Below are 22130 nucleotides of genomic sequence, written 5' to 3'. Positions count from 1 at the left end.
GAAAGTGTAATGGCTGTTTTGGCCTGTTTTTGTTCCCTTGGGATGCGCTCCCCTTTTGAGCGCTTTTTATAAAATTCTTACTTATCAAAAAAAAATAATAATAATAATTAACTTTCTATTTCCTTCCCTCTTAACAAACATAGTAAATAATGAGCTTATTCTCTTCTCTTCTATCCAACCGAACAAAAGAAGGAAATACATAATCTCTACCCTAAGGATGTCTTATCCATCCCTTCTTCTCTCTCTTCCATCCAATTTTTTTCCTTCCTACCGTACAGAGCATAAATGTATAAATTGATCATAAAATATGCTAGAAGCATAAGAAATCATTATTTTACCTAGCTCTTTAGTGAGGGGGGAAAAACATTGTTCCAAATACTTAAGCTGGCTGCATGAATTCTTTTAGCAAGAGGAAAATGTTATCACTATAAATAACTTTGTTTTCGCAACATTATTAAAAAAAAAAAATTAAAGAATAAATTATAATTGAACAAATGTAGTGACTATATTGCAGCTACTTGAAGCAACGACATGGCTTTCCTTCCAGAGTGGTTATGCTTAATAATAGTATAACTAATTTATCCTGCAGCACTCCCAATCCTAACCAAGATATATTTTGATAGTGTTAACTTTACTATACTTGAGCAATAAGTTGTTACCGTATATATATTGGACTTTCTTTTCTTTGTTATAATATACTTGTAGAACAAGTCTCTTCTATTCTTTAACTACAAGTATTTTCCAATTCACGTATAAATAGAGGTGGGCCACTGTAAATGAAATTAAGAGAGAATATGATGAAAGAGATGTAACCCTTTGGGCTTTTGTGTGTTGTGGATGTAGTTTGTAGTGGCCGAATCACGTTATATATTCTTGTTAGGCAAAAATTGCTGAATTTTTGCCATAATTTTACACGTTGCATCATTTCGTGGATTTCTTTTTCATGTCAACTGTATAATGATAACATCAAAGGAGTGTCTTCGTGACCATATCATTTAGGGGGAGCTTCTACACCGGATGACATTATCCATTGTCATCTCATTATTGCTGCTGAGTAATTTTGGTATGCTAAAACTCATATTGTTGGCTATATGCCAAATTTTCTGATCAAGCGTTAGAATCATGAACCGTTGCAGACCCTATGTTCACTTATTGCAAAGGTGATTCTTTGACCTTTGTTGTGGTTTATGTTGACGATATCATCATAATTGAAAATGATTATTTGGCTATTAAGTGCCTCAAGTAACTTCCTCAAAAAAAAATTTATTAAAGATTTGGGCAGACTAAAATATTTTCTTGGCATCGAGGTTGCCCGTTCTCATAAGGGTATTTTTTTTCTCTCGAATACAATTTGAACAATCTCAACTTGTAGATAGCTTCACCAAACTCTTGATCCGTTTTATGGTTTGATATGCAAGCTAGGAGTTATTTTCACACACCCACTACCTTGAGGGGGAGTGTTAACATTACTATACTTGAGCAACAAGTTGTTACCATATTTATATTTGACTATCTTTGCTGATGACACTTTAGTTCTTTGTGATGCGAATGTGTCCCAGATCAGATATCTGAGATGTGTTTTGATTTGGTTCCAAGTTGTCTCTGGCCTTAAGGTGAATGTGGGCAAGAGTGTTTTGGTGCCGGTTGGGGAGGTCCTTGAGATTGAGGCTTTTGCTGACATTCTTGGTTGTCGTACAGGTTCATTTCCCATTTCTTACTTAGGTTTGCCTCTGGAAGCTCCTTCGAGGTGTGTGGTGATTTGGGATCCAGTGGTGAATAGATTTGAGAGAAGGTTGGCGGGTTGGAAGAAGCAGTATCTTTCCGAGGGAAGCAGGGTCACACTCTGATTAAGAGCACCCTCTCTTGCCTTCCCACTTATTTTATCTCTCTGTTTCAGATTCCCTCTTCAGTAGCGGAGAGGATTGAGAGGTTGCAGCGTAATTTTCTGTGGGGGGGTGGAGGTGAAGAGTTTAAGTTTCATTTGGTGCGATGGGACCAGGTTTGCAGGCTAATTCGGAATGGTGGGTTAGGTCTCCGTAGATTGGTGCCTTTTAATAAGGCCCTCCTTGCAAAATGGTTGTGGAGGTTTGGTGTGGAGAGACATTGGCTTTGAAGGAGGGTTGTGGCTTGCCGTTTTGGGGAAATGAGAGGAGTGTGGAGTTCTCTGGAAGTAAGGGAACCTCGGGGGGTGGGGGTCTGGAAATTTATTCGGAAAGGTTGGGATGATTTTTCCAAACACATTCGGTTTCGTCTTAGAGATGGGAGGAGGATTTGTTTTTGGGAGGATGTGTGGTGTGGTGATATTCCTCTCGCCCTCGCTTTTCCTCAGCTTTACAGGATTGCTTTGGATAAGCAGGCCATGGTGGTTAACTGCTATCATCTTGATAATGGGAGACTGGTTTGGGATGTTCGATTCAGGCGTTTCTTTCAGGACTGGGAGATCGAGGAGGCCATTCGTTTCTTGGAGCTGTTGTATCGCCAGAGGATTGTGGAGGAGGATTCAGATTGTTGGTCATGGGTTGCAAACTCCCATGGGCGGTTTGAGGTGAGGTCTTTCTTCAGGTGTCTCTCGTTTAATCCTGGAATTCGTTTTCCTTGGAAGTCTGTTTGGCGTTCTAAGGCTCCTTTCAAGGTGGCTTTCTTTGTGCGGACTTCGGTTCTGGGAAGGATCTTAACCTAAGATAATTTGAGAAGAAGAAGCCAGGTGGTGGTTAATCGTTGTTATATGTGTCTTCGTGATGAGGAATCAGTGGATCACCTTCTCATTCATTGCTCTTTGGCTAGAGAGTGTTGGGATTTGATGCTTGGCTTATTTGGTTTTTCTTGGGTTATGCCAGGATCCGCTAGAGGATTGATTAAGGCATGGAGAGGTTGCCCTGTGGGGGCTCATTGTCAGGATGTGTGGAGGGCTACACCGCTTTGTGTGTGGTGGTGTATTTGGCTTGAAAGGAATAGGAGATATTTTGAAGGAAATGCGATGTCGATTTCGGTGCTTAAATTCTCAATTCTTTCCACTCTTTTTTGTTGGGGATCATAGTTTGATGGAGGAGATTGTTGACTTTTTGGCCTCCTTGAAGGCTTGAGACCTTTGTGGTCTTTTGTATTTTTCTTGGGATCCGCTCCCCTTTGAGTGTTTTTTAATAAAATTTTATTTATCAAAATAAAAAAAAAAAGTCTTTTCTTTATTATACTTGTAGAGCAAGTCCTTTCTATTCTTTAACTACAAGTCTTTTCCAACTCACGTATAAATAGAGGTTGGTCATTGTAAACAAAATTAAGAGAGAATATAATGAAAGAGGTGTAGCCCTTAAGGCTTTGTGTGCCATAGATGTAGTTCGTAGTGGTCGAACCACGTTATATTCATGTGTTTTTCTTTCTTTATTTCTCTCTTCAATTTTAACAGATAGAAAGGGAAGCGAAGTTTAAGAATACTCAATTAACATAATAGCATTACTACTAAAAGAAGTATTTTGCTATGCAACAAGATTATAAATACATATATGATTATATGTGTTATTTTGAATCAAAACTGCAGGAAGCTGTCACACACTTCTTAAAGTGTTAATAATTTCTGATGAAGTTTTCCTTACCAGATTACACAAACCTCATAATTTATTTACTTATTTTTTAAAGAAAAAAAAAAACACACGCACAAAATATATAATACATTACCAGGAACAAGTTCTGTAGTCAAAACTCTTTTACTTGAAATACCATCCACGACTATAGGAACATAAAACCCTTTCACGTTGGATAGCAGATTACGAAACCTTTTTTGATTTGCTGCCTCCAACTCATAGTCACATTCACGAGATAATTCTTCTTTTGCCACCTGTGAAAAAAAACACAAGCACTTACATTTAGTAATTTCACACACACACACTCACATATATATATCCATTATCTATTCAAATACAGAACTAAGAGCCCTTATAAAATATATGGGTATACGAAGAACTGAAATTGTTAGAGTAGCATATTAAGCTATCATTTTTTTCCAGATTGCCTCTGTAACATATAAAGGTAAATGAATAAAGTTTCAACTTTCTAAAACCATACAATATTATCCTCCTCAACAATTTAACAACAAAGGATTGCCAAAAGATGGGAAAAAAAAAATATATATATATATATATATATATATATATATATATATGTATAAAATATGTGTTTATCTATAGAGAGAGAGAATCCTGACAAGTCAAAAGCTGAAATCAAATAAAAGACAAAATGAGACTTGGCCACTTGAGATGATTTGTTCATCTGCAACAAAATTTTTACTTGCAGGAATCTAATTAGCAAAATAAAAACAAGATTTAAAAAAATATAAATTGTAATATATTAATTTTACAATAGAAATCTTATTATATATTCTTAACACATAAGAGGATTCAAGATAAAATTATTTATTAACCCAATATATTTCATAACCCATTAAGCGCACAAAATGAGAAGAAGAAAGGTTATACGGATTATATTTGTTTTTTTTTTTTTTTTTTACAATTTTCCCAAATGAAGGCTTCCAAAACTATGACTAAGACCAGCTCAATTTGAGATTTTTCATAGGGCAAGGGGCAAGTTTAAATTCCTTTTTTTTTTAATATATATTTTTATCAAACTCACTGTTCATAGGGTTTCTGTAAATTTTCAGGAGGATCGTGGTTCCACTTAGTCCCATAGTAGGTCCAGTTTCATCTCTGCTTTTGAAGAGGATAATGGAAGATAGGAGCAAGTGAAGCCATAATATGGATGAAGATCTAAATTAGCAGCAAAACCAAGCCCAAGCTTGAACGGAGTCCTGACACAGTAGATGTAGAAAATGCAAAAAAGAATAATTGTGAAATGGAAATTTCACATGAAGGGTGCACGAGACGTCCTGTAATTGAGTTATTCTTCTCCTCCGATTAACCTTCACCAAGGACCTGACGTGGCAAACCTCCTCCAACCCAAACCAAAAAATAACGTAAAAGTGCTAGTGCAAACCAGAACAACCTGGATTTCCTTGGTTCCATCCCAAAACTCTACCCCCACTGGGTCTTAATCAATCGTAATACTTTTCTTACCCTTTGGCAGTTAGCTTAACACACAAACTGCATAATGGGCAGCTATACAATTCCAGCAACTTCTAAAACCAAGTTTGTTCCCTCAACATTCCATCTGGAAACCCAATGATTCCCATTTACACCATAAAATTGCAAGCCTTCCATAAGCAGAAACCAGTACAAACCTGACAGTAGCCAACATTATTTGGGTTTTCTAAAATTGTCCTGAATCATTAGTTGAAAAACTCATTTCATGGGCTCCTCGCTATGTCACTCGGAAAAGAGGCTGATTTCAGGTTGGCCAACATTGAGAAACTTAACCAAAATTACTTGGTATTGTAACTATTTGTTAAAACAAGCAGTTGAACCTAGAGCTCCGTCCTGAAAACAAAATCTTTTTCCAGCAATTCAAATTAAACCGTGCAATTGTAGAACATAATATAAATTACATAACAAATCTAATATATACATAAATATAATAATATCGGCTACATATATATAATAACCTCAGGTAGGGTTAGTCCTCCCATGACTAGTCAAGCTAAGGCAAAGATTAACCTTAATTCAAATTCCAACTCTGAACCATGAACATTAGCATGAAATCAGCTAATCAGAATTTCAGGCTACTGAGCTGCACTCATGACAACTCAAACCAACTTGCAGTTCCAATGGGAGGTCTAAACGAACATGGCCGAGGTTGTGAAAAAAAAAAAAAAAAGGATGGCCTATGATATATATATATATTGATAAGTAAGATTTCATTAGAAAAAGGCGCTCAAGAGGGGAGCGCTCCCAAGGAATACACAAGACGCCAGAGGCAACACTAAAGCTTTAAGCTATCCACAAAATCCAAAAGATGCCCCCAAAGATGTACAATTACGCCCATAAACCCAAAAGAATAAAGTATGTAGAATACAATATTTAAGAGTCCAAATAGGAGTCTCCTCTCCCTCAAAGGCTCTCCTATTCCTCTCACGCCACAAACCCCACCATAAACAAAGGGGAATAGCCCTCCAAACATCCTGACTCGGCTCTCCAATAGACACCGTCTCCAAGCCTCAACCATCTCCACTGTGAATCTTGGAAACACCCAAGACACACCAAACGCAACCAAAAACAAAGCCTAAATATTCCTCATCACTAAGCAATGAAGAAACGGAGCCTAAATATTCCACAGTTTCCTCTAACCTCTTGCACATGCAAGACCAATTAACCACGATCTGCCTTCTCTTCCTGAGATTGTCGAGAGTGAGAATGCTTCCATCAGCAGCACACCGCGCAAAAAATGTCACCTTCAAGGGGGCTTTCGCCTCCAAATCACCTTCCATGGGAAAAAATGACCTGGAATCTCCACAAGACTATGATTAAAAAAACCCTAACCTGAAACACCCCTCTTGGCAGACCCATCCACACAATCTCATCCATCCCCACCCCCTCCACCTCCTAGCTATAGAGCAGAGTTAGGAACTTAGCAACCTCTGTAAGCTGCCAATCATGAAGCTCTCTACGAAACTGCAAATCCCAAGTCAACCTCCCACTATCAAGACGATAACAGTCAGAAACCAAAGCATGTATACTTGAACAAATCATGAACAACGAAGGGAACCTACAAGCCAGAACAATGTCTCCACACCAGAGATCCTCCCAAAACCTTATTAGATTCCCACTCCGAACTTTGAACCAAATACGTTTGGAAAACTCATCCCACTCTTCCAGATCAGCCTCCAAATGCCCATACCTGTTGGAAATCTCACATCCCTAGATAACCACCCACCATCACCCTCCCCATACCGGCAAACAATGACTCTCCTCCATAAACTCGCACCCAAACCTCTATAACCATTTACCCAACATAGCCTTAAACAAGTCCAATTTTCGGATACCCAAGCCCCCTTTTTAGATAGGTAAGCACACCTTCTCCCAGTTTACCAAATGGTATTTAAACTCATCACTAGTGCCACCCCACAGAAAATTCCTCTGAATCATATCTAATCTTTGCATAGCAGTCTTCGGCATTGGAAAAAAGACATAAAATAGATAGAAAGATATGAAAGAGTGCACTTCATAAGGGTAATCTTCCCCCCTTTCAAAAGATACTGCTTCTTCCACCCAGCAAGTCTTCTCTCGAATCGCTCAACCACGGGATCCCAGACTGAAATCTCCTCGAAATTGCCCCCAAGGGAAGACCAAGTGATGCAGGAGCATCCAAGGCTCTCCAAGACTAATCGGGCCCACTAGCCAACTAGGCTTGGGTTCTAGTTATCTTAGGATTTTAGTTATTTGCTTATTTTCTGTGCTTCTTATGTTTTATGTTATTTGGTAGATGATAGTTATAGTCCTGGTCTTTTTAAATGGTCATGTGACTATCATGTGAGTAAAGTATTTTGGAGGGTTAGGATTTATTAGTTATTAAAGTAATCAGGCTAGGATGCTAGGGTTGCTGTAACCCTACTATAAATAGTCTATTAAGAGACTTTGTAAGCAGTTTTTATTCCAGAAAATCAGATTTAGAGTTTCTCTCGGGTCTCTTTGCCCTAGAACTCACCTATCTACGTTCCACTTTGATTCTATTGCTTTCTCTCTCTATTTTTTCTGATTGTTTATTGCTGGAAATCCCTTTCCTTCGTGGTTTTACACTGCTACAGTTGCAGGACAACATCTTATTGCTACTGCCCAAAATCAAATTGGTATCAGAGACCAACAAAACCCTAAATCTACACCATGGTTGGACGTGGTAGAGGTCGTGGAAGAGAAAACCAAGCCCAACAAACAGAGATGACTGAGATGCGGCGTATGATTGAAGATTTGTAAAGAGCGGTGCATGCTCTTCAACGACATGAACGTGCAGAAGCCCGTATGGAGATTCCGGAAGGCAACTGCGGCCCCTTGGACGTACCGGAAGGCAGTCTTGAGGATGAATATTTTGAGGAAGAAGAGGAAAACCCCTTTCATGATGCTAGAAATCGAGAAAATCCGGATCACGGCGGATTGGAAGAGTGGTTAGTTCATACACTGGATTTGAATGGTGGAGGAATTAAAATTGAAGTTGTTGATTTCTATGGAAAGATGCACGCCGAAGATTATTTAGATTGGGAGGCAAGCTTGGAGAATTACTTTGAGTGGAAGCCTATGGCCGAAGATAGAAAGGTGTTGTTTGTAATGCTCAAGTTGAAGAGTACTACACTTACATGGTGGAAGAGAGTTGAAGAACAGCGTGCTCGGCAAGGGAAGCAAAAAATCAACACATGGGAACATATGAAATCAAAATTGTGAAAGCAATTTTTGCCCGTTGACTATTCAATGGAGTTGTATGAAAGGTTTCATAGTTTGAAGCAACAAGACATATCCGTTGAAGAATATACATCTGAGTTTAATAATCTCTCGATTCAAGTTGGTTTAAACGAGAGTAATGCACAATTGACATCTCGTTATCTCTCTGGTTTGCATCACTCCATTAGAGATGAGATGGGGGTGGTCCGTTTGTTCAACCTAGAAGATGCTCGACAATATGCCTTAATGGTGGAAAGAGAGTACTGCATCGTGGCGGCAAGAGAGTTGTTTCTGGTCGCCCAGATGCTGTTTAGCAGAGAAGTACAACTGTTTTTCGAGGTGTTCGAAGTGCTCAGGGTGCTATCCCAAGTGCCCAAACAGGAGGTAGTAACATTTGGGGTGCTGATAGGAGTGAAAAAGGGAAGGAAATAGTAAGATTTAGACCACAAAACAATGCTGGTGTAAGCAATTCAAAGGGTGGCAGCACTTCACAAGTTCGTTGTTTCACTTGTGGAGAGAAGGGGCACACGTCATAAGCTTGTCCACAACTAAGGGTGAACTTAGCAGAATTTGAAGATGAAGAAACTGAATTACATGAACCAGTATTTGATGTGTATAACAACGGAGAGGAAGTTATTGATCTTTTCCCGGTAGGAGAGTCTTTGGTGGTGAGACGAGTGATGACAACACCAAAAGTCGAGGAAGAAGATTGGAAACAACACAATATATTCTGGACACGAGTCCTTTGTGGTGGAAAGGTGTGTAACATCATTCTTGATGGAGGTAGCAGTGAGAACATTATTTCGCAGGAGGCGGTAGACAAACTCAAGTTACAAACTGAGAAACATCCTAATCCTTAAAAGGTTGCATGGTTCCGAAAAGGGAACGAGGTGCCGGTCACTTCACGGTGTTTGGTTAAATTCACAATGGGTAATACGGTTAACGGTAAAGCTTGGTGTGATATTGTTCGTATGGATGCCTGTCATATCTTACTAGGAAGGCCATGGTTGTTTGACAAAGACATGATCCATTATACCAGAGCCAATACCTACTCGTTTCACAAAGATGGGAAAAAGTTGACTTTGCAGCCACTTAAAGAAGAAATCACCGACACTCCTAAGGCTGCCAAAGTTAATGGGTTTTTGACGGCCCACAAGTTTGAACTTAAGAGAAAGGAGATGGGAGTTATGTATGCGCTTCTTGCTAAGAAAGTACAAGAGGACCAGCCTTTAAAATTTGACGAGTATCCAATTGAAATTCAGCATATACTGATGGAGTTCCGAGAGCTGGTTGGTGATGATTTACCACAAGGTTTGCCATCAACGAGGAGTATTCAGCATGCTATTGATTTGGTGCCTGGCGCAGCTTTACCAAACCTTCGCCTATAGAATGCCACCCACAAAACGAGCTGAAATTCAAAGGCAAGTGGAAGACTTGATTGCTAAGGGTTTTGTGCACGAGAGCAAGAGTCCTTGCACTGTTCCAGCATTGCTAACACCAAAAAAAGATGGACCATGGAGGATGTGTGTGGACAGTCATGTCATCAACAAAATTACAGTAAAATACCAGTTTCCCATCCCTCGGTTTGAGGATATGCTTGATATGTTAGTCGGGTCGTTCTCCAAAATAGACTTGAGAAGCAGGTATCATCAAATTCGGATGAAGAGTGGTGATGAATGGAAGACAGCCTTCAAAACGCCGAATGGACTTTACGAGTGGTTAGTGATGCCATTTGGACTATCCAATGCTCCTAGCACATTTATGCGAGTTATGAGTGAGGTACTTGAACCTTTCTTGGGCTCATTTGTGGTTGTTTATTTTGATGACATATTAAGTCATACAAGTAAAGAACATTTAGTCCATTTGCGCCAAGTCATGGAGGTTCTCCGTAAGGAGAAGCTGTATGTAAACTTGAAAAAGTGCTCTTTTCTGTGCGACAAAGTTGCTTCTTGGCTTTATTGTTTCAGCCGATGGTTTGCAAGCTGATCCTGAGTAAGTAAGAGCTATTAAGGAGTGGCCAGTACCAAAATCTGGGGGTGATGTTTGCAGTTTCCATGGATTGCTTTCATAATAGGAGGTTCATTCGCAATTTCAGCTCCATTATGAGTCAAGGAGAAGCTGTATGTAAACTTGAAAAAGTGCTCTTTTCTGTGCGACAAATTTCTTTCTTGGCTTTATTGTTTCAGCCGATGGTTTGCAAGCTGATCTGGAGAAAGTAAGAGCTATTAAGGAGTGGCCAGTACCAAAATCTGTGCCTGATGTTTGCAGTTTCCATCGATTGCTTTCATAATAGGAGGTTCATTCGCAATTTCAGCTCCATTATCAGTCCGATCACTGAATGCTTAAAAGCAAATGTTTTTGAGTGGTCAAAATCAGCGCAAAGAGCCTTTGAACAAATTAAAAGATTGATGAGAGAGGTTCAGTGCTCACACTACCAGATTTTGAGAAAGTATTCGCTATTGAATGTGATGCATCGCATACAGGAATAGGGGCTGTTTTGAGTCAAGAAGGAAGGCCGGTGGAATTTTTTAGTGAGAAGTTGTCAGGTGCGAAATGTCATTATTCCACCTATGATTTGGAATTTTATGCTTTGGTTCGTGCAGTCCAACATTGGGAACACTACTTAGCCTATAAAGAATTTGTGGTATATTCAGATCATCAAGCCTAAAGGTACTTCAATTCTCAATAGAAGTTGAATACTCAACATGTCAAATGGAGTTCATACCTTCAAGAGTTCAATTTTTGTCTGAAGTACAAAACTGGTGAATCTAATAAAGTTGCAGATGCTTTGAGACGGAGGAATCTATTGTTGACAGTGATAAGTACCCACGTTATTGGGTTTGAGGAGTTGAAAACTCAGTATGTTGCAGATCTATATTTCAGCTCTGTAGTTGCTGAACTTCAAGACCCTGCAAGTTGGAAGATGCTACCATTTAGAATGCATGATGGGTATTTGTTTAAAAGAAACTTGCTCTGCATTCCAGAGGGATCATTACGTGAACAAATTAATAGAGAACTTCATGGAAATGGGTTAGGAGGACATTTTGGTAGGGATAAGACAATGGCAATGGTGGCTGATCGTTATTATTGACCTGGAATGTACAAAGATGTGGATAGGCTTGTTCGGAGGTGTCAGATTTGTCAGTTTGGGAAGGGAAGCTCACTAAACACAGGTTTATACACACCCTTACCAGTGGCAGAAGCTCCTTGGGTTCATATTAGCATGGATTTTGTGTTGGGACTTCCGAAGACAGCAAGGGGCTATGACAATATTTTTGTTGTGGTGGACCGTTTCTCCAAAATGAAGCATTTCATTCCATGTTCTAGAACTGCAAATGCCACACATGTACCTGATTTATTCTTCAAAGAAGTGGTGAGACTACATGGCGTGCCAAATTCTATTGTTTCTGATAGAGATGTCAAGTTCGAGGGACACTTTTGGAGGACTGTATGAAGAAAGTTTGGGACTGAATTAAAATACTCTAGCATATGCCATCCTCAGACAGATGGTAAGACTGGAGTAGTAAATCGAAATTTGGATAATATGCTGAGATGCCTTGTTGGAAGCAATGTGAAGAGGTGGGATTTAATTATTCTGCAAGCTGAATTTGCATACAATAATTCCGTGGATAGATCTACAAAGAAGACACCTTTTGAAGCTGCTTATGGACTAAAACCTCAGCATGTTCTTGATCTAGTTCCACTACCACAAGAGGTAGAAGTGAGTGATGATGGAAAGGCATTTGTTGATCACATCAAAAGAGTCCACGAAGAAGTAAGGGCAGCGATAAAGGCTAGTAATGAATCCTATGCAACAGCAGCCAATCAACACCGGAAAGTCAAAAATTTTGAAGAGGGTGACATGGTTTTGGTGCATTTGAGGCGAGACAGATTCCCAAAAGGCACGTACCATAAACTGAAGTCAAAGAAGTTTGGGCCATGCAAGGTGCTGAAGAAAATTAGCTCAAATGCGTACATGAAAGAGCTGCCACCTCCAAGTAAGCCCAATCTTCAATGTGTCTGATTTGTATTCGTTTGAAGGATTTGATTGGGGACCAGTTTCAACAAAGGCACAACTCAAGCACCTTCCAAAAGTGCAACCAGATGTTGTTGAAGATGTATTGGATGTTATAGAGGTGAAATCAAGGAGGGGCAACCAGTATAGGCAGTTTCTAGTGAAATGGTTGAGTAAACCTACTAGTGACAGTACATGGATCCAGAAATATATGCTGAAGTTGTAAAGGCTAGGAAGCACGGACACTCCAAAATGGGCGAAGAATCCGTGTCCGACACGTGCCGGACATGGACACGCGTCGGACACGCCCCGACATGTATCGGACACACCAAAACACGTGTCTAGAATTTTTTATTTCTTTTGAATTTTCGGACACGGCACGGACACTCTGCGGACACGGCATGGACACTCCGCGGACACGGACACAGCACGGACACTCCGTGTGTCTGGAAATTTTTTTTTTTTTTTTTTAATGCTGATATGTTATGTTTTTTGTTTTGTACTACCCTTTTGGTATTGTAAATGGTAAAATTCCTAGGTCAAATGATGGATGAGAATAGATGATAGTACACTGACTTGTTTTTGTATCTTTTTTGGGGACTAGCCTTTAGGTTTTTGTGAATATTAAGTGCTAACAGTAAAGTCTTGAATGTTAAACAGTCATGAATGTTAATAGTCCTTTCTGTCTATGCTTTTGTATTTAGAGTAAGGTTGCAATGATAATTAAATGATACTAGTTAGTATTCTAATGTCTTTTTTTTTATTTGGTTTTATAACTCTGCAACATTGTTCTTTTATAGTTTATTAGTTATGAGTTCTGATTTGTTTTTTTTTTTTTCATTGTGAGGTTGATGAAAAATAGTAACACCCAGTAATTTTTAAAGTACTACATCATATATATATATATACTATTCGCTGTGTCCGTGTCCTAATTTTTTTGGATTTGCCGTGTCCGTGTCGTGTCGTATCCGTGTCCGTGCTTCTTAGCGTAAAGGCTCTCTCGCCAGAGTCGAGTTTTTCCCAGCCTGGTGGAGTTGATGCAGGAGCATCTACGAGGCTATCGAAGACTAATCGGGCCCGCTAGCCAACTAGGCTTGGGTTCTAGTTATCTTAGGGTTTTAGTTATTTGCTTATTTTCTATGCTTCTTATTTTATTGTTATGTTTTATGTTATTTGGTAGATGATAGTAATAGTCCTAGTCTTTTTAATGGTCATGTGAGTTTTTAAGTATTTTGGAGGGTTAGGATTTATTAATCATTAAAGTAATCAAGGGCTAGGATGCAAGGGCTACTGTAACCCTAGTATAAATAGTCTATTAAGAGACTTTCTAAGCAGTTTTTATTCCAGAAAATCAAATTTAGAGTTTCTCTCGGGTCTCTTTGCCCTAGAACTCATGTGACTGTCATGTGAGTATTTGCTTATTTTCTATGCTTCTTATTTTATTGTTATGTTTTATGTTATTTGGTAGATGATAGTTATAGTCCTAGTCTTTTTAATGGTCATGTGATTGTCATGTGAGTTTTTAAGTATTTTGGAGGGTTAGGATTTATTAGTCATTAAAGTAAACAAGGGCTAGGATGCTAGGGCTACTGTAACTAGTATAAATAGTCTTTTAAGAGACTTTGTAAAGAGTTTTTATTCCAGAAAATCAGATTTAGAGTTTCTCTCGGGTCTCTTTGCCCTAAAACTCACCTATCTACGTTCTACTTTGATTCTATTGCTTTATCTCTCTATTTTTTCTGCATGTTTATTGCTGGAAATCCCTTTCCTTCATGTAAACCACTGCTAAAGTTGCAGGACAACTGCTTATTGCTACTGCTCAGCATCACCAACATAGGATATCGAGAGCATGCCAACACCACACCCAAGAATATTTGTTAAGTCCTGAACGCTGTCGACTGCTCCGATTAGAACCAACTCCAATGTTGAAATTTAAACCTGAGACGACTTGGAAACAGGCCAGAACACACCACAAAAACCTCAACTGATCCACTCTAGCATCACAAAGAAACTTCTTGGAGCAAATCCCTAAATGATGGTGACCAAACCATGTCGAGTAGATATGACAACTCAACCTGCTTTTGGTAACCTACATAACCCATTCCAATTGGAAAGGGTTTAAGGAGGGATTATTTGGAGTAGGAGCAGGTTAGTGGAGAAAAATTAAAACTCAACCCGGTTTAGGGTGGGGTCAGAAGGGAGACGGGCCCTGACTTACCCAAAAGTTGATAAAAGGGCTTCCTACTGTCACTTCGGAATCTTCTAATACACAAAAGCAAAACAAAGAGGTGTCGACAAACCGAAACCCAAGCCCCAAAATTTAGGTGTATTTTCAAAACATTGACAAAGCAACTAAAGTGTTCAACCAGAACAATGTGAACGACCACTCCATGTTGAAAGTCTTTGTTACGACAAACGCCATGAACCAAGAATAAATCAAGAATCAAGCAAAAAAGTAAACACGCCACAAACAAAGAACACAAATATTTACGTGATTTGGTGTAAAGCCTTCGTCCATAGTGAAGATTCGGCAAAAGATTTCACTCATAAGAAAATCAGGGGATTACAAGTTTTAGCCCCCAAACCCTAGCTCTCTCTCTCACTCTCTTTCTTGCGGTTTTCAGTGTTCTCTCATGTCCCACTCCAAATCCTAAACACCCTTATATACTGGGCTACAAAAGAGTCCTTAAACAAGGTCCAAGGTCCACAAGAGAAAACCAGGTCAAAAAAAATTTGGGCCAAAACCAGGTCGCAACATCACTTGGGCCGAAACAAACTTCGGGCGACAACATCACAATCTTCAATTAAACTACAGCGTTGGATGTCCCGCTTGGTAGACAAAATATTCTATTCTTTTAGAATTCCTTCACCCACACCCCTTTCCCCTCCTTCACAGTAAGAGGAAAGAAAAACTTGAAGTTGTATCCCTCCTCCTCTGAGAAACCCAATGGTAATGAGTCTTCACTGGTCCGGCAGCATCTTTATTCTTTACCAAGCTGGCCGACTTCATTAAGGCATTCAAATCAGACATGTAAGAGGACATAGGCAACGACGAGTTCATAGTAAGGATTTTAATGGCTACTTCTGCTTTGATTAAGTTTTATAAGTTTCTTTTTTATTGTTTCAAATCTTCACAGAATTGGCGATTAATTGTTAGTTTGTTGTCAACATGCGTAGATTTATCAGGTAAGGATCCTATAATTCTCTTCTTTTATCTTTTATTTTCACCATCACAAGTATCCGGTTTCTGCAACGTGCCCATGCTGTGCCCGCAGCATGTTGGTGTATCTGTCTCGTGCCCACAAAGTGTCAAAAAAAGGAAACTGTTGAATTCCGGATTTAGATCCCTATTTTCTAGGGAAGAGATTTTTATGTTAGTTAAGTTGAATTTGTGAATATAGAAAGTAGGAGATTTGGTTACTTGATTTTTTTATTTTCAAATCTGTTAGTTATTAGATTTGATCTTCTTCCCTGTAATTAGCTGTTAGAATTAAGGAGATTTAATTATAGGTTAGTTGTATTTTTCTCCTATAAATTCTTTGTACCATACAGTTTCCAGAATGAATGATATAAGGGATTACTTTACCCTTTTTTTCTTCAGAAACATATTCATTTTTGCATGTTCGACATGTGTCAGGCAGTGTCTGCCACATGTTCAACATGCGTCCGACACAAACATTTCGACCTTTTAGGTGTGTTTGTCCTTCCTTGGAGGTTAGACATATGATTTAGGAGATGACACTAATTGTGATGGCAATGTTAAAATTTTCATGTTTGTTTCAGATTCTATTTGTTTCCATGCTACCTAAACTAAAATTTATTTCTTACATTGTTTTGAGAAAATCATTGAGTTCAAAAATAGTTGTTTAGTTTCAACCCAAAGCATGAAAGGGAGGCCTCACCCTATACCTGCTTCGGTGCAATCGCTATCATCGACTCATGTATCAAGAAACTTTGTTAAACATTTTTATGAAAAGAAGTGCCACTCTAAATATTATAAGCAAAATGTCAACCTTCAAGGACTTTGACTTTTTCTACTATATAAATGGTTACCTTCATGGCTCTGTCAAGAAAGAGTTTTTCAGGAATCATATTTGTGTAGGTCAATAGCCGTTTCACATTCTCAATGTCACTTTCGATGCTATCTGCAACGCCAGGGTATTGAATTTTCATTGCAACCTGCAACCCATCTTTTGTGACAGCCCCGTGCACCTGAAAAATCATTCTAGAACTGTAAGAAGAAAAGACATACAGCCTTCCAAATGTTATAACATAATCAAAATGCAAACTCAAAATTATTCAGCCAATCAATGAAATCTAACAGGGGAAAGACACATTGCCATTTAAGGATTATGAAGGGGAGAACAAATTTTATGAATGACAGACCAAAGAGCACAAAAATGCTTCAAAAAGGCTCCACTGGTTCCAAGTTCCTAACAAAAAAGCTTCCTATAAGAATTATACCAGAAAAAATAATAATAATAATAAAATACCGTGTAAATATTCGTCTAGAACGAATTTAATTTGTCATACATATAATTCCTGTAAAATAATGTCATGTTCCTGCAGTTAATCACGGGAAAGGATGTCTTGTCACACCTGAAATCGGTTGCTTTTCAAATAAAATCTAAAAATCCCAGAAATACTTTCCATCATATAAAAATTGGTCCCAATGGAACAAAAGCATTACATTTTCAATGCTTCAGAGCACTATGTATTTTGACTATAACTGAGATGTATCCATTGATATTGTGGCTGAGATTTGCACACATTAACCTCTTCCCTAACTGTTGACATAGCAAAATGATAACAAATTGAGCAAGTTACACACACATACACACACACAAAAATAAATAAATAAATAAATAGAAAAGAAAAGAAAAAGAAGTGAGTGCATATCCACTGGAGGTTGTGAATTGCAGAACAACAATTCAGTAGGAAAGGAAAAGTAGGATATTGAGTAGAAGGGATAAAAGTATACAAGGGAGGCATATTAAATCATACTTTATTACTATTATTATTTTTTTAGATGTGCATTTAATCTTGAGATTAATAAAGCAAGCCCATATTATTTTTCATTCTCTTTTGTCAAATTAAAATTTAGTTTTTAATAGAAGAAAGCTAGGTCAGTGGAATGTTTTCAACTTACAATGATATCAAGACAGTATAAAAGATGATTCCAATATAGTTTTACTATGCCTGTATACCGACAAAAAATTTTATCAGATCAAGGAGATGCATGTACTGTAATGGTACACTGCCACATCATTTAAAAATAACCTTGGAAATCGGGTGCATCTCTCATTCTTCAAAACAAGCCACGGTGAGACTGTGAAGGAAAAGTTTGGAAACCTAAGCTTCAGCCCCAACCCTCAACCCATAGGATCCAAGGTAGGCTGTGGCACAACCCAGAGGCTACTCCATGGCCATGCACCAAGCTAGAGCTCCCAACCCAGGCTTTGTTATGTTAGAGTGCAACACATGCTGAGCGGGCTTTGTTGATGTGCTGGGGGGATAATCATATAAGGAGACAACTGACAGCACAGCCAAAGAGTTCACAATCAAACAACATAGTAATATGGCCAATGTGGCCGGAGAGTGCACAGCGCTAGCTGAGTGAACAAAGAGTGTACGACGCCAGAGATAACTCTTGCTTTTTACCCATTCATCAAAATCCAAGATCTTGGCACCGCGTATGCTAACATTGGGACTAACATTTTGATGCTTTATGGAGATTTAAAACATGGCACATTTTGAGATGACTACGTGCGTGATTCATGAAAATACTAACATGTGTCTGCTAAAGAATGGAGATGCGCTTTTAGCTGAAGTGATACGTGGGTGATGTAGCACAGGTAAGGGCACTTTGATATCAAAATTTAAGTAGAATGAGAGAGGAGAGAAGAAGAATAAGGGAGAAGAAGAAAAATGAGGGGGGAGAAATATTTGTAATCACTCAATTCAATACTCACTAATCATCAAAAGGTATCTTCACAATATATCAACCCACATATAAATAGGCATCAGAGGAAAACCCTAATAAAATCCAACTACCAAAAATAAAACCCTAAAATACTAAATTACTAAAATATCCCAAAATTAAGACATTACTAAAATAATGATAATAAATAAACAAAAATCCCTAATACTATCTATCTTTTCCACGTCTCCAATAGTAAAGGCAAAACACTTGTACTTCAAGCTCTCGGACCATATTTGGTTCTCCATCAGTGGGCCTTTACAAGCATGCCACATATCGAGCTTAAAGTAACATGTAGACTGCCACCTTGGCAGCACATGAAGAGCTCAAATTGGATACCCACATTAAACATATATGACTTTGCCTTTATAGTTAGATATCATTTTGATAATAGTGGGATTACGTGGAATGTTCATTTTCGGCATTCATTTCAGGACTGGGAGTTGGAAGAGGTGAGCATTTTATTGGACCAATTGTATCGGCAGGAAGGAATTGGCAGGGGTTATGACAATTTGACATGGATTCCCTCTTCTCACGGTCACTTTGAAGTAAGATCCTTGTTCTTATGTTTGTCTAATTTTGTATCCTATGATTTCTCATGGAAGACCATATGGCGCTCAATGGCTCCTACTAGGGTGGCATTCTTTGTATGGACCGCTGTTTGGGGTAAGATCCTGACCATCAATAATTTGAGGAAAAGGGGAAATTGTTTTGTTAATCGGTGTTGCCTATGCAAGCAGGATGGGGAGTCAGTTGATCATCTCCAAATGCATTGCTCTGTAGCGCACGATTGCTGGAATCTTATTCTTGGCCTGTTTGGCATGTGTTGGGTAATACCACGTTCTACTAAGGAGTTGATTCATGCCTGGAGAGGTTGTCATGTGAGTAGGAGTGTTCGTGATTATTGGAGATCTGTCCCACATTATGTTTGGTGGTGCATCTGGAAGGAGAGAAATAGTAGAATGTTTGAAGGGAAGGAGTCGTCTACAGCGACACTAAAACTTTTTATTATTCGTTCTCTCTTTAGTTATGTGAAGAGGAGTTCTTGTTCCTCTTCTGATGACTTAATTACTTTTTTGGATTCTTAGGGGCCTTAGACCCCGGTTTCTCTATTGTTTATGGGACGCGCTCCCCTTTTAAATGCCTTTTTTAATTCATTATTACTTATCAAAAAAAATCCCCAATTATAACTTCTTCATCAATTTACTTTTTAAGCATTTGTTTTGAGATCCCTGGTTTTAGTTGTCTAGAGGTTTCACCTTTCCATAAAGTCTTCTATAGTTCTTTTAAGCAGTCTTGTTTCCTAGATGAAGTTTAGTTTCAGGGTGCATGTCTAAGATGCAAAAAGTTTAGCAAGGAGAAGAAGTAGAATCCCGGAAGCTATGCATAAGTAATATGGAATTCCAATGCAATCAAAATGGCGCCTCCTTTTCAAAGACCTGATGTTCGTTGTTGCTACAGATTTCAAAAGATCATAACTCATAAAGGGAGCCATTTTCTGCATCTTCGATTTTATTATTGCTAAGGCACTGTAGTATTCATGACTGCAGCGCTTGGAAACAATTCTTGGCATCACTTAGTACATGAAAATTTAGACTTCTCTTTTTCCTTTTCCTTTTTGCCCTTTTTAGTTGAAAAATATTTGCAGAGGTAAAGTAACAACTAATTCTTTCCGTAAACTCAAATTGCACTGTCCCCATGGCATATTGAAATGACTAATTGAACGGCACAATCGACAGAAGCAGGCAACTAGTAAATAATGAAGAAAAAATAATTTACTAATATAGCTAAGTCACCTGGCCTATACTTGCTGCAGCCATTGGTTCATAATCAAAACTAATCAACTTGGAAGACCATTCAGGACCTAATTCAGCATCCAAAACTTGATTCAGCTGGCTCCTTGGCATCATATCTGCACCTTGACGGACAATATCTAAAGCAGCCAAGATCTACAAAAGAATAAGAGCTGTCACACGTACATTGGAACCAAATAGTAAACATAGATGTTCATTACATAAGTAACATAAGCTTAATCATAATAATAATAATAATAATAATAAAAATAAATAAAAACTATAGATTCTAACCACAGAGGTTCTGCCAGACCACGCGCACCCAGATGTCCTACCCATATTTTGAGTTTATGAAACATCATTCTGCCAATTGCTATAAATACTAGATCACTGTTGCCAAGCGGATGCGAAAGGTGGATAAATAATGATGATAATGATTATTGCTGGAGACTTCTAGGGAGTTCACTGATGTAGTGTGTATGAAAATTCACTAAACATTCAGTCCAGAGAGAGAGAGAGAGAGAAAGAAAGAGTAACGCTATAACAGGGGCGCTCGCATGAGAATAATCACGAGCTCCCCCTTTTAAATCGTAGGATCAAATATCTCTCTAGAAATTTGAGAGGTATCTCATCATAATAAACGGACGTTAAGGAACAAAATAAATATATATATATATATATTAAAAAATGTATAGATTAAGCCAAAAACGAGGCAGGCACTCTCTTTCTACCTAAAGCCCTCTCTCTCTTCTCCGTCTCTCTCAACAGAAAACCCTCTCTCTCAAATAAACTTCTACAAAACCTCTTTTCTTTTTCTCCTCTGAAAAGCCTCTTATCTCCAAAGCCATTATATCAGGTTGAAGAAGTATAGAGACTGTGATTGTAATTGGGACATTAGTGATCAACGTTCAGTTTTGCTCAAATTAAAGATAGTGGAAGGTTCATAACGCTATGGATGAAAAGTTGCACATGTTTCGTGGGTTAACGGAGCAGCGAGGGATTTGAGAAGTGGGACCAAAAGATGGCTAAGAAAATGGGGTTTTGCGATGAACATAAGAGCATCAATGTCACTGATCCAAGAAGATTGCATTGATGGTTTTTTTTTCCCCCACTTTCCCATAGTTTCTTTCAGAAGTATTTATGTTCCATTCTATTCACACACACACATATATATGGTCAGGTAAGTACTCACACATTTTTGCCCACGCCAGGGCTCAAACCACTCCCCTCCTCTTTGAGGATGAGGAGGTTTTTGGGCCACAGGCCCTTTTGTCCCATGTTATTCACATATGATGCAGAGTAGGTGGAAGAGGACTTTCTTCAAACTGTTGAACATCCTAAGAAGACTAGACTGAGATTGCATCAATAGGCAGCTGATGATTTTATCAGATTGTGTGATTGTTTATGAGTTTTAAGACATTTACTTAAGTAAATCTGTCTTTATTTCTTGTTTAATGTTTGTCTTAGGCTCTAGTTAGGAATTTTTGTCATTTTGCTTCTATTTTGTAAATCATGTGCCTTTTTGTTTTCCCTGGGTAATCATGTGCCTTTTAAGCGAGTCATGTGACCATTTACAGGTTGTTTTGTCATTTTTAGTGCCTTTTAGTCTTCTAGACAGAATAGTAGCTCTTGAATTATATTTATATGAAAGGTTAGTATAGAATCTTTGCTAGGGTATCCCTTATGGCTCATAAAAGGGTTGTTCCAAGTTGTATTCAACAGCTTTTGGGTATTATCAATATATTCAGCCTGTTACAGCAGCTTTCTACCACTACCTTTCTTTTGGGATTGAGTTGTGGGTGTTTAAGCAATTCTCTAGCTTGATCTAGCTCTCTATTTTCAGTTCTTATAGATGTTATTCTTTTTCATAGTTGATTGCATTAGTCGGTAGCAAGTTCTGCTCCAGTGGTTTTGTGTTGAGTTATCAGATTCTCTCTTAGGTTTGCAACATGCCACCATGGAGAAGAAACCTACCTCGCAGACCAGCCATTCGGCCTGATCAGAACTCAGCAGTTGATAAACAGGTGCAT

The 22130-nt window shown here is 38.5% G+C and overlaps 1 protein-coding gene across 2 annotated transcripts in view; it reads right to left on the bottom strand.

Annotated features, from left to right (window-relative positions):
• The window catches only part of LOC132268727 (protein ABC transporter 1, mitochondrial), a 56694-nt gene that overhangs the window by 16587 nt on the left and 17977 nt on the right, over positions 1-22130 (bottom strand). Inside the window, exons 3-5 of one of the 2 annotated variants that reach the window (XM_059769524.1) lie at positions 20104-20256; positions 16381-16539; positions 3673-3832 (exon numbers count right to left, since the gene is read on the bottom strand). In XM_059769524.1, coding sequence (XP_059625507.1) covers positions 3673-3832; positions 16381-16539; positions 20104-20256 — 472 coding nt within the window. The remainder of the gene's footprint in view (positions 1-3672; positions 3833-16380; positions 16540-20103; positions 20257-22130) is intronic. The other variant, XM_059769525.1, reaches the window with a different exon arrangement.

This window comes from Cornus florida, unplaced genomic scaffold (assembly GCF_030987335.1).
Source record: "Cornus florida cultivar Cherokee Brave unplaced genomic scaffold, ASM3098733v1 CherokeeBrave_3.0.0_Hap2_Chr08, whole genome shotgun sequence".
Lineage (NCBI taxonomy): Eukaryota > Viridiplantae > Streptophyta > Magnoliopsida > Cornales > Cornaceae > Cornus > Cornus florida.
This window is presented reverse-complemented; position numbering and strand designations above follow the sequence as displayed.